Source organism: Podarcis erhardii, assembly GCF_964252035.2.
Source record: "Podarcis erhardii genome assembly, chromosome: 3".
Classification (NCBI taxonomy): domain Eukaryota; kingdom Metazoa; phylum Chordata; class Lepidosauria; order Squamata; family Lacertidae; genus Podarcis; species Podarcis erhardii.
This window is the reverse complement of record NC_138507.1, coordinates 122,673,100-122,686,821: the sequence shown is the minus strand read 5'-3', so window position 1 is coordinate 122,686,821 and position 13,722 is coordinate 122,673,100. Positions and strand designations below refer to the sequence as shown.

The following is a 13,722-nucleotide window of genomic DNA, read 5'->3' as shown; positions in this document are numbered from 1 at the left end:
TCCAGTATATCTGAAGGAGCATCTCCACCCCCAGCCCTTGTATTTTAGTGTTTTGATGGAAGCCGCCCAAAGTGGCTGGGGAAACTACAAGAAAGAAGATTCCACCTAAACATTAGGAAGAACTTCCTGACAGTAAGAGCTGTTCGACAGTGGAATTTGCTGCCAAGGAGTGTGGTGGAGTCTCCTTCTTTGGAGGTCTTTAAGCAGAGGCTTGACAACCATATGTCAAGAGTGCTCTGATGGTGTTTCCTGCTTGGCAGGGGGTTGGAGTCGATGGCCCTTGTGGTCTCTTCCAACTCTAGGATTCTGTGATTCTATTCTATGATTCTAGATGGCTCGGGTATAAATAATGTCTTCTTCTTCTTCTTCTTCTTATTATTTGCTGCACGACACAGATAGACAATTACGGAATCACACCAATATCCTTTATTCTATCATTATGAAAGCAATGCATCAGCAGCTCACTAAGCAAACAGATTATGTCCATGGCTGCTCAGCTGCTCCCTGCGCTGCGCATGTCTTCATGTCTTCTCGGGGAGCTGCGGGGCTGGTTCAGTGGCTATATCCCACTCGCCGAAAAGCGATCAACATCACCAGCGATTCAAAGTCCATATAGTGCCAGCGGTTCCGCTGAAAAAGGGATGCCTTAAATGGCCGGCCGCCCCAGAGCTTTGGTCTATACATACAAGGAAAGGGGAGCGATACAATTTGGGGGGAGCCTGGCACCTCCTCCCCATAGTGCTACAGATCGGTGGAGAAGGCGGGCAGCAAGGATGGCACACTCACAGGGTAGACAGAAACATTACAGTAGACTGTACAAGCAAGCCCTGAGAGACAGAAAGGCTGAGATGCCGCTACCCCCCCCCCCCAATTCCTCTGAGGGGCAGCCAGGAACTGGCAGAAAGAAAAGGTGCCTGCGATTATTGGCCAGCCTCTCTGAGGTCCCGCCAGTTCCTCTCCAACAGGATATTCCGTTTGCTCTTTGGACGTCCAGCTTCCCTCCTCACTGCGTCAAGCATTTCACGCCAGCGTCCTCGGCGTGCCCACAGTTTGTTTTCCCCCAGCTGGAAAAGCTGCACTGGAACAAGCTTTCTTCCGTCCCCTTGCAGGCCACGTCATCCATCCAGATACGACCTTTCCCTGGGGGAGAATTGGAGAACACCGTCATCAGCTGGGATTCCTGGCCCCCAACAAACCCAAGACATCCCCCTCCCTCTGGTCACTGTCGCTGTGAGAACATCCTCGACCAGCCAAAGCTGTCAGGGAAGGAGATTCGGACTAAACACCAGGAAGAACTTTCTGAGAGTAAGAGCTACAGTCATACTTCGGGTTAAATGTGCTTCAGGTTTCCGAGTACGTTTCCGAGCACAATTCAAAGTGCTGGTGTTGACCTTTAAAGCCCTAAACGGCCTCGGCCCAGTATACCTGAAGGAGCGTCTCCACCCCCATCGTTCTGCCCGGACGCTGAGGTCCAGCGCCGAGGGCCTTCTGGCGGTTCCCTCATTGCGAGAAGCAAAGCTACAGGGAACCAGGCAGAGGGCCTTCTCGGTAGTGGCACCCGCCTTGTGGAACGCCCTCCCATCAGATGTCAAAGCGATAAATAACTATCTGACATTCAGAAGACATCTTAAGGCAGCCCTGTTCAGGGAAGTTTTTAATCTGTGATATTTTAGTGTATTTCTGGTTTTTATGGAAGCCACCCAGAGTGGCTGGGGAAACCCAGCCAGATGGGCGGGGTACAAATAAATAATAATAATAATAATTATTATTATTATTATTATTATTATTATTATTATTATTATTATCAGGTTGAACGTTTTTCAAGTTACGCTCAGCGGTGACCCGGAAGTAACAGAGTGCATTACTTCTGGGTTTTGCCACTCGCACATGCGCAGATGCTCAAAAGGATGTCATGCGCATGCGCGGAAGTGGCAAAACGTGACCCACGCACGCGCAGATGCGCAGACGCACCTTACATTCTACTCAGGATGCGAACAGATCCTGTTCGCATCCAGAGGTACCACTGTATTCAACTCCATCAGAAGGTGGTCGATTCTCCTTTACTGGAGGTTTTTAGCAGAGGTTGGATCGGGGTAGGGAAACTAAGGCCCGGGGGCCGGATCCGACCCAATCGCCTTCTCAATCTGGCCCACGGACAGTCCAGAAGTCAGCGTGTATTTACATGAGTAGAATGTGTCCTTTTATTTAAAATGCATCTCTGGGTTATTTGTGGGGCATAGAAATTCGTTCATTTTTTCCCCTTCAAAATATAGTCCGCCCCCCCACAAGGTCTGAGGGACAGTGGACCGGCCCCCTGCTGAAAAAGTTTGCTGACCCCTAAAGTACTCTATTCCAAACTTAAAAATGGAACAACACGACCAGTCCAACGAAGCTGATGTTGAAGAATCATTGCTTCGACGTTGGTGATCTTTGCTTCTTCCCGTACACTGGGATTAGTTCGCTTGTCTTCCCAAGTCACGTGTAAACTGATATACAATATATACGGGCTACAGATTGCAGCATGGCTTGGAACGGAACTTTAAAGCTTTCTTAAAAGCCTTAGCAAAAAGAGGGGTGGGGGATAGAAGTTATAGCCCCTGTGAGGTTTTAATTCTAGGGAAACAGGCCTGTTGATATACCAGCCGGGATCTCAGAAAGTCCCTCTTGTCAAGACAACTTTGGCTTCTGGCCAGTTAGGGCTGGTGCCTTTATTTTGCTGAGTAAGCAGGATCAAAATCAACAGCTCAAGTTTACAGTCCCATCGCTGGCATCCCTGAGCATCCTTGGAGGATTTTGAGTGCAGGACTGGTCCATTCACAAGCCAAAAGTGCGTATCTCTCCCCCCTCCCAGCCCCCGTTCGATGACAACCTCTCAAATTCCCTCGCTGGAAGCGGTGACTCAGGCCTCATCCTTTTCCAGCCTGTGAATCAACAGCAATAAAGAAGATTTCGCTCCCAGGACTCTGCTAAAGATTCCCTCCACAAAGTGGATAATGGAGATTAGAAAAGAAAAAAGAAAATCTGAGCCAGGAAAAGCTCTAGCTTAGCTTTGCCAGGACTAATAGGAACCGAGTGGAGATGAGAAGGAGGTTTCTAACTCATCGGAGAAGGGATGATTCCTTGGAAAGGCCACAGGAAGAAAGAGAAATGTTTGGAACCACAGCTGGGCTGGGCCTGTATATCTGTTCGGCATGGACCCCACTGTCTCTCAGAGGCTGGGGCTGGTAACCACATGCATGAAACCCGAAGCTTTTACAGATATTAAGGGAGAAACTTGGTTTGGCTCATATTTTAATGTAAGGTAAAGGTAAAGGGACCCCTGACCATTAGGTCCAGTCGTGGCCGACTCTGGGGTTGCGGCGCTCATCTCGCTTATTGGCCGAAGGAACCGGCATACAGCTTCCGGGTCATGTGGCCAGCATGACTAAGCCACTTTTGGTGAACCAAAGTAGCGCATGGAAACGCCGTTTACCTTCCCGCCAGAGAGGTACCTATTTATCTACTTGCACTTTGACGTGCTTTCGAACTGCTAGGTTGGCAGGAGCAGGGACCGAGCAACGGGAGCTCACCCCATCGTGGGGATTTGAACCACCGACCTTCTAATCGGCAAGCCTAGGCTCTGTGGTTTAACCCACAGCGCCACCCGCATCCCTTTTTGAGGGAGAAACTTGGTTCAGCTCATATTTCAATTCACTCTCTGGAATGATATGCAAATGAAAAAGGCAGCTGTCCTTCAAAATTTGCATTTCTTTGAATTTTGTGATGCGGCTCTTGAACACCCACAAAGTAAAAAAATGCAAGTATGGGAGGGAAGTGTGCCAAAAAAATAATTAAAAAATGCACATTTTAGTGAGAACAGAATGCGGAAATGCATTATCTTAGGTAAAATTACATACAAAATGTGTATATCGGGAGAAGTGCACACTAAGATGCTGACAAATTTCCATGGGGGTTTAAAATTGTAATTTGCAAACCGATACAAATATGTAGAGGACTGAATTTAAGATTGGGAAAATGAGGAAGGGAGAAAAACTGAAACTGACAGATCAGCTCTATACCTGACTTGAACTTTTAATAGGGTTGATTTAATAGGGTTGATTTTAGGGTTGTCTCCTAGGAAACACAGACTTGGGTCTTACGGGGAAAGCTATAGGTAACTCGCAACTTATGCATTTAATTTGAGCTCATTCAGCTTTACGTGCTTGGCAATAATAATAATAATAATAATAATAATAATAATAATAATAATAAAAAACTAGGTGACAGGGGGACAGGCATCCAGGAAAAAAAGACTTTGGCATTCCCACCAACCATTGAAACCTATACACAATTTTGGCTTTAGGCACAATCCCTGGACTGTTGCCTGTATTTCAGTAACACTTTGGGCAAGCATCCTGTTTAGGCAGGATTGAAGTGTAGGGAGACAGAAGACACATCAGAGAAGGAATATAGGAAGTTTCCTATATTTGTCCCTCCAGACCTGACTCTGGCTGACAACAGCTATTCAGGGGATTGTGCAGAGAGACGCCTTTCCCCTTCAGCAACTGCTCGATACCCCTTCTACTTTTTTGTTGTTTAGTCGTGTCCACCTCTTCGTGACCCCCTGGACCAGAGTATGCCAGGAATTCCTGTCTTCCACTGCCTCCCGCAGTTTGGTCAAACTCATGCTGGTAGCTTCGAGAACACTGTCCCACCATCTCGTCCTCCGTCGTCCCCTTCTCCTTCTGCCCTCCATCTTTCCCAACATCAGGGTCTTTTCCAGGGAGTCTTCTCTTCTCATGAGGTGGCCAGAGTCTTGGAGCCTCAGCTTCAGGATCTGTCCTTCCAGTGAGCACTCAGGGCTGATTTCCTTCAGAATGGATAGGTTTGTTCTTCATGCAGTCCATGGGACTCTCAAGAGTCTCTTCCAGCACCAGAATTCAAAAGCATCAATTCTTCGGCGATCAGCCTTCTTTATGGTCCAGCTCTCACTTCCATACATCACTACTGGGAAAACCAGAGCTTTTACTATACGGACCTTTGTCGGCAAGGTGATGTCTCTGCTTTTTAAGATGCTGTCTAGATTTGTCATTGCTTTCCTCCCAAGAAGCAGGCGTCTTTTAATTTCGTGGCTGCTGTCACCATCTGCAGTGATCATGGAGCCCAAGAAAGGATAATCTCTCATTGCCTACCCCTTCTACTTATGATTTCATTTATTTGCTACACGGACGCCCCGTGGCAGACGTTCACAAGGCAAAACAGCAGAAACAGAAACCCCAGAGGGTGCTGCTTTGTGTGTGTGAAAAGACCAAAGCAAAGGAAAGAATCGGGGTGGACCAGACATATTTGCACAAACCAGTCATGCAAATTTCAAAATATTTGCAGACCAGCCTTCCTCTCTCCCCTCCCTGATCAAAAGAGGTGAAGAAATGTTGGAACGGTACCAACGCAGCCATGGCTTGGATAACACCAGGGGATCTCCTGACCCATAACTTTGGGGTTCTGCTGCCGCTCAGCGGGGCTTGTTTGGAGATGGTTCCGGTCAATTGAACCTCTCTCTGCCTCTCTTTCCCAGGCAGGAGCGCCTGGGTGGCCCCTGACCACACAATAATGATAATAATAATAATAATAATATAATAAAATGTTATTTATATCTCGCCCTCCCCAGCCGAAGCCGGGCTCAGAGCGGCTAACAACAGTAAAATAATACAGCATTCTAAAATCAATTCATTATAAAATCAATTCAAAATCAAATTCATGGCAACCATTGGGCTAGAGATTACCAAAGGAGGGGGTCAGGCTGTGCCTTGGCCAAAGGGCCCTAGTCTCTTGTGACAGAGCATTCCACCGGATTGGGGCTGCAGCCAAAAAAGCCCTGGCTCTGGTTGAGGCCAGCCTAACCTCCCTGTGGCCCGGGATCTACAATATGTTTTTGTTTGAAGACTGTAAAGTCCTCCGTGGGACATACCAGGAGAGGCGGTCCTGCAGCCCCTTGACCCCAAAGAAAGCCATTACGTAGAGGTGAGCGTTGAATGGGAGACCGAAATCAAAGGCTGGGAAGTGCCAAGGATCTCCTTATTCAGTTCCTGGACTCTGGAACACGCCCCCTGCATTTTTCCCACATGGGGAAATTTGCAAAGATATGGGAGGTCGACACTATCAGTATCGCTATCCCTGTGTTGCACAGCATGGAGTGACTGAGACTGAGAGAGACTGAAATGTGAAAGGTCAATGGCTCCGTAGGAGAGCATTTGCTCTGCACACAGAATGCTCCAGGTTCGAATCCAACCATCTCCACCCTGATGTTCATCAGCCAAAAAGCCTGGCTGAAGAGGAATGTTTTCACCTGGTGTCTAATGAAGGCGCCAGGTGAGGCACCGGGGGAAAAGCATTCTGCAAAAGGGGGGCCACCACAGAAATTCCTGTTCTTGTGCTTCCATGCTCCAGACCTCTAATGGAAGAACAGTCTCAGATGATGATCTCAGGGTCCAGGTAGGTTCATGTGCTGGTCCTGTGGGTTACCCAAGAGGTGAGGTCCAAGTCCGTCTGTGGTCAAAGGTGCAACGTGGAGGCAGTCCGTAGTAGCTGAAGCTGGGTGGAGGGCAGGGAGTCGGGTGAAGTCAGGAACAGGCTTGCAAGCAGGGAGCCAGGGCAGGGCAGGAGCTCGGGCAGGAAAGCGGGACAGGGTTCAGGCAGGAACTAGCTACCAACAATGTTGCTCCCGCAACTTGGGACTGGGGCTGGCTGGCTTTTATCTGCCCCGAGGCATAGGGCGGCCCCAGTCCACAGGTGACTCGCCTCTCCTGGCCTGGAGGCGAGCACTCCTCCTGCGGGAACTTAGTTCCCTCCGCCTCTCTGCCCTGAGCCTCTGCATCTCAGGAGAGGCTGGAGGGTTACCGGACCCAGAGGCAACCTCAGCTTCCTCTGATGGGGCTGAGAGTGGAGCAGCTGCAGGCAATGGGTCCTCCATCACCTCAGGAGCCAGAGCAGACTCAGCTGGTGCCTGCACCTGAGGATCCAGCACAGGTGAGGACCCTTCAGGCTCATGCCCCAGCCCCGGCTCAGCTGGTTCTGGAGGCGGGGAATCCTGCGCAGGCTGGGATTCCTCAGGTTCAGCATCTGAATCTGAATCCCAGGCCATTAATGGATCGTGGTGTTGCTGCCATTACCTTGCCCAAAGACGGCCACCCTGTAAATCTCTTCTGCCCCTCGGAAGCCCAGCATCCGGCACACCACGTCTCCGTCTTTCTTGTCCCAGCCGTCGTCACAAACGGTGCCCCACGATCGGTCGTGGTAAACCTCCACCCGTCCTTCGTGGGGCCCCGAGCCGTTCACCAGGCGGATAATGCCCTCCTCGGAAGCAGGGGCTGCAAGGTAAGGAAGGGGAGGAAAAGAAGAAACCACAGATGGAATTAAAATGGTCAGACCAAGAATTCATGCTTTGCCAGATGGGCACATGAAGGGGATGAGGCTCATGGAGCTTTCGCGTTTCTCTGCCTTGGCAGGAAGCTGTGACATTACATACTTCCTCCCTGCCTGGACATCTTTCTCTTCTTTTCATCATGCCTCCAAGCTGACTACATGTGCATGTCTGAGCTCTGAAACTCAGACGCCATTTTGAACTTAGTTTTTGTGCTTCTGTAACTTAGATAATAGGGACGCGGGTGGCGCTGTGGGTTAAACCACAGAGCCTAGGACTTGCCGATCAGAAGGTCGTCAGTTTGAATCCCCGCAACAGAGTGAGCTCCCGTTGTTCGGTCCCTGCTCCTGCCAACCTAGCAGTTCGAAAGCATGTCAAAATGCAAGTAGATAAATAGGTACTGCTCCAGTGGGAAGGTAAACAACATTTCTGTGTGCTGCTCTGGTTCGTCAGAAGCGGCTTAGTCATGCTGGCCACATGACGTAAGCTGTACGCCGGCTCCCTCGGCCAGTAAAGCAAGATGAGCGCCGCAACCCCAGAGTCAGCCATGACTGGACCTAATGGTCAGGGGTCCCTTAACTTTACCTAACTTAGATAATAGTTAGAAACCTGCCTTCATGTTGCTGCTGTAATTGCTGCTTGAAGACCTATACCATGTACGTAAGTAAATACTACTTTTACTTCTTCACAAAATGATGTATGTGTGATTGTTGTTTTTAAAGGGGAGAAAAGAGGTAATACCAGGGAAACTCAGCCTGTCTTAAAGCAGGGAGTATTGTTTCTAGAAGGTTAAATCAACTTTGCCTTAGCTTCCAAGTTTAAACTGCAAAGGATGGTTCTCTGCTCATCTCACAATATATCCTCTTCTACTGTTGAAATCCATTCCTACACTCTCTCCTGAGGGATGTTCCTCCCTCTTGCCACAGATCACAGGGGAGACATGCCCACATCTTTTTCCACTTCCTAAACAGGAGAACTGAATGCCAGACACCACCCTGAGCAGGACAGAAATACACCCAGTATCAGAATACCACTGTTCCAAGTACTTCTTTGCACACTGCAAAATTAGCTTACGGCACTATTTTTAGTTTAGAGAAAAGGTGAGTAAGAGGCAACACGATAGAAGTTTAGAAAATTAAATCCCCCCCCCCCCCGCCATGACACCAGAAATCATGGACACCTAATGAAGCTCAATGTTGGAAGGTTCAGGAGGAATACAAGAGAGGACTTCTCCACACAGTGCAAAGTTAACTATGGAACTCCAGTTGCCACTTCTGGGAAGTCCACAAGTGTGATGGCCTGGGACTCAGACACAGACTCGGAACCAGAGGAGTCTCAGTCTGCACCGGATCCTTTGCCTCAGGTATCATCTGAACCTAGTCTGGGGACTGACCCTGAAGAGCCCCAGTCTGCACAGGTTCCCCTGGAACAAGCACCAACTGGGCCGAGTCAGGGGCCTGAGCCTGCCCTGGCTCCAGATGTGGGGATGACCTCCTTGCCTTCAGCTGGGCCATCACTTACAGCTGCTCCACTACCAGTTGGGTCAGGGGGGGCCTGAGGCGGCCTCTGGGTCTAGTAACCCACCGACGTCTCCCGAGCTGCCGATACTGAAGTCTGAGAGAAGGAGAGACCTGAGTACTCGCAGGAGGAGTGCTCGCCTTTGGGCGAGACAGGGAGGTGAGTCACCAGGGGATCAGGACCAGTTACTGACAGAGATAAAATGCTGCCAGACCCCACCCCAGGTTGTGAGAGCAACGTTGCTGTTTGCTAGAACCTTCCTGAGACCCTGTGCCTGACCTAGCCTGGTTTCCTGCCTTGGCCCCGTTGGAGTGACTCCTCGTGGAAGGAACCCTTGGATTCGGGACTGGACCTGGACCGTGTTGCTTGGGTTACCCCCAGGCCCAGCACAATAATCAGGATCTGAACACAGAGCCCTGTCTCCTCCTGAGATTTCCAGCAGCTGGTATTCAGAAGCACTGCTGCCTCAAACTGCGGAGACACAGCCAAGCCATCACGGCTATTAGCTATCGGAAGCCTTCTCCTCCATAAATCTGTCTAACCTTTTAAAGTCATCTAGGTTTGTGGCCATCACTGCCTCCAGTGGGAGAGAGTTCCATAGTTTAACCATGCGCTCTGTGAAGAGGGACTTTCTGTTACTTGTACAGCTTATCCTTACATCTAGTGATGTATGGAAGTGAGAGCTGGACCATAAAGAAGGCTGATCGCCAAAGAATGGATGCTTTTGAATTCTAGTGCTGGAGGAGACTCTTGAGAGTCCCATGGACTGCAAGAAGATCAAACCTATCCATTCTGAAGGAAATCAGCCCTGAGGGCTCACTGGAAAGACAGATCCTGAAGCTGAGGCTCCAAGACTTTGGCCACCTCCTGAGAAGAGAAGACTCCCTGGAAAAGACCCTGATGTTGGGACAGATGGAGGGCACAAGGAGAAGGGGACGACAGAGGACAAGATGGTGGGACAGTGTTCTCGAAGCCACCAGCATGAGTCTGACCAAACTGCGGGAGGCAGAGGAAGACAGGAGTGTCTGGCATGCTCTGGTCCAGGGGGTCACGAAGAGTCGGACACGACTGAACGACTAAACAACAACAATCCTTTCATCATGGATAAACTTGTGTGCATTTCTCGATGCAAGGATAAGTTCTGAGTAGCAAATGGGAAAGGATTAGTTCACCTCCCAGTGAGGCAGGTTTTTTCCACTGCTGGGCAGAGGACCAAATTGTTTTCAGCACAAAACCGGGAACAAAAAGACATCCCTTCTCCAGGTTAAGTGGGGCCAACAACTTGGATTGTGGCTTGCAAAGGGACGAGGCTCTCCCCCCCCCACTTTGGCCTCGAGTCTTTGCCGATTGTGTCATTGTGCACGAAAGCACGAGGCCGGTCCCTCTAATCCTCCACGGCCCCTGACCCCACCCATTAAGCCATCATCGCCTGTCGCTCTTGGCAACCCAATCTCTGTCTCCCACCGGCTCCCAGAGACATCTTGAAGTCATTTGCGGCTGTCTCCTTGAGCAAGGGGCACCCTAGGCGTGCCGCTCGCTTGCTGCGAGGAAGGCTGGGCTGCATTCCAAGCTAGTCATTGCACTCCTCAGCTGTTGGGTGTGGACATATCCCTCCCTGGTGGGATATTTCACCTGCCGGAACGGCGGCTTCATCGCTGGGGCCGGTTTAAGAGCCGCACCTGCCCTGAACGCAATAGAAAGGTCCCATAAATGGACGCTAACTGGAGCTGGGAGACTGGGCGGGAGACCAGAGCTGTGTTGCTCATTTAGATTTTTTTTTGGGGGGGGGGTTGTCCTGCAGTGTCTCCAGGAAAGGAAGGGGAATTTTCATGCTGTACCTTTAGGGATGGAGGAACCTGCAACTCTGCAGATGCCAGATCCTATCGGCTCCAAGAGCCAGCATGGCCAATGGCCATGGATGATGGGAGTTGTAGTCCAGCAAGAAGTGGAGGACCACACATCTGTGTGTGATGTATCCTTCATTCAAGCAGTCAAATATAGTCATACCTCGGGTTACAGATGCTTCAGGTTGTATTTTTTGGGGGGTTACGGACCCGCCAAAACCAGGAAGTCCTGGAACGGATTATTTCTGGGTTTTGGCAGTCACGCATGCACCGAAGTGCTGAATCGCAATCCGCGCACGCGCAGACACAGCGCTGCGGGTTGTGAACATGCCCCCTGCACAGATCACGTTCACAACCCGAGCGTCCACTATACAACATTTCCTGTTTCCTAGAGTAGACACGCAGGGGAATGTTGCTCCAGCCAGGAGGACTTCCTGTCACACCTGGCCTGGAGCCTCGTCCCCCTGTGTGTGACCAGGGAGATGAGCCAAAACAAAAAAAACCCTTCCAGTAGCACCTTAGAGACCAACTAAGTTAGTTCTAGGTATGAGCTTTCGTGTGCATGCACACTTCTTCAGATACACTGAAACAGAAGTCACCAGACCCTTCTATATAGTGAGAAGGTGGGGAGGGGTATTACTCAGGAGGGTGGTGGGAATGGGTGATTGGCAGATAGCTGTGATGAGCCTGTTGACGACTCTTAACGACTGCAATAGGTCTTACAGGAAAAAGCAAGGGGTGAGAAGGTGAAAAATGGCTTTGTCATGTATAATGAGATAAGAATCCAATGTCTTTGTTAAGACCAGGTCTCTCCATGGTTTTAAGTTTGGTAATAAGTTGCAATTCAGCAGCTTCTCTTTCCAGTCTATTTCTGAAATTATTTATTATTATTATTATTATTATTGCATTCATTGCATTTCTTCATTGCATTTATATTCTGACTAAATATATGGAAAAACTTTCTGACAACCAGAGCTGTATGGCAGTGGAGCGAACTCCCTCAGGAGGTGGTGGTGTCTCCTTCCTTAGAGGTTTCTAAGCAGAGGTTGGATGGCCACCTGTCATGGACGCTGTAGCTGAGATTCCTGCATTGACGGGGGTTGGACTAGATGACCCCTGGAGGTCCCTCCCAACTCTACTTTTCTATTATTCTTTTAACGGCTGTTGTTTCTCTTCTTCTGCATGCATGAATGCCATATTTGCTGCAGTATTTCTTAGGCCAGCCGCAAGAGGCCCCCTTCTCTCTCTCTTTTATTATTTTTATTATTAAAATACATCCTTGTTATTCATACTGGTTTTTGCTCGTATGAGCTGATCAACTTCCCTCCTTCCCGCCTCATGGTTTTCATAATCCCTTTCTATATTATAGCATTTGTGCCTCTTCCAATTTACATATCGTTCATTCCAATCGTCATAAATTTTAAATAAATATAAAAAGTTATTAATTGTTAACATTACAAGTCTTTTTAAATCAATCCAGCTAGCGTCGTTAATTGTTTGCAGTAAGAGGCCCCCTTCTCTCAGTCGGGTCCCGCACTCTTAGAAATAAATACGAAGCTCCATGATGCTTGGGATTTTATTTTTTCCAGCAATGCCTGGATTGCACACCCCCAAAACAATCTGTAGCCCAGGGATTTACATGCTCATTCCCACCCTCTGGGCCCCCATTTTGCACGAGACCCCAGAGTTTCCCGTGGCCTTTGTTCCTCTTCCGTGCATTTGTTTTTATTGAGCCTATTACCTCTCCGAGCCTTGAGCAAAAGGGGAAAATATAAGGAAAAGAAATAAACATGATTGCTTAGGAAAACAAGCCCGCGAGCCCATGCAGCTGCACAAAGATATCATCGGCCGGGATAATTGGGACCATGTGTCTGTTAGGGAAATGGGAGATTTATGCCCTTGTGCAGAGAGAGCACTGCTCTGCAAATCTCCCCGGTCAAGGAAGGAAGAAGGAAAAAAAGACGCCCGTTTCTCATTCTGTTTGCGGAACAGACATCTTCAAAACTGTTAGGAACTGTTATCTCTCTATCAGCTATCTCTCTATCATCATCTATCTATATCTATCTATCTATCTATCTATCTATCTATCTATCTATCATCTATCTATCTATCTATCTATCTATCTATCTATCTATCTATCTCTATCATATCTCTCTCTCTCTCTCTCTCTCTCTCTCTCTCTATCATCTATCTATCTATCTATCTATCATCATCTATCTATCTATCATCTATCATCTCTAGCTATCTATATCATCTATCTATCTATCTATCTATCTATCTATCTATCTATCTATCTATCATCTATCTATCTATCAATCTATCTATCTAGCATGGGAGCATTTTGCGCCCATTTCACAGGCTACTGTCAAGTTGGAAAAGGCAAGCAAAATGATCCAGAAGATGGAGCGACTCTGCTACAAACAAAGTTTGCAGCGTTTGGGACTTTTTGGTTCAGAGAAAAGGAGAAGAAGAGGCGAAATCATGGAATATTATAAGATTATGCGTAGCATGGGAATGTGGGGAGGGAGAATTTTTCCTCCCTCTTTCATAGGGCTAGAACACATGGCTGCTGGAGGAATCAGAACAGATACAGTCATACCTTGGGTTACAGCTGCTTCAGGTTGTGTTTTTTCGGGCTACACACCTGCCAAAACCTCGAAGTACTGGAACAGGTTGCTTCTCGGTTTCGGTGGTTGCACATGCACAGAAGCGCCAAATCCCAACCCGTGCGTGCGCAGACGTGCCGCTGCGGATTGCAAATGTGCATCCTGTAACCCATGCTGTTAGCCAGCTCTTTGTTTCCAAATCTATTTGGGCATATCTGTGTGTGGTATATCTGCACGACAAAGACACAAATCTCCATCTTCTATCCTTAAGACAGGGACCACATTTCCCTAGACCTGAGCATCTCCTGCATCCGTCAGCATCAAAATTAGAACCCAAATCTATGTATTTAAAAAC

The 13,722-nt window shown here is 48.6% G+C and overlaps 1 protein-coding gene across 1 annotated transcript in view; it reads right to left on the bottom strand.

Moving 5' to 3' along the window:
- Nucleotides 1–403: 403 nt before the first annotated feature.
- Nucleotides 404–13,722, bottom strand: part of SCARA5 (scavenger receptor class A member 5) — a 112,474-nt gene continuing 99,155 nt past the window's right edge. The window contains exons 8-9 of the mRNA XM_081854825.1: nucleotides 7,149–7,346; nucleotides 404–1,140 (exon numbers count right to left, since the gene is read on the bottom strand). Coding sequence (XP_081710951.1) covers nucleotides 1,004–1,140; nucleotides 7,149–7,346 — 335 coding nt within the window. The 3' untranslated portion in view covers nucleotides 404–1,003. The remainder of the gene's footprint in view (nucleotides 1,141–7,148; nucleotides 7,347–13,722) is intronic.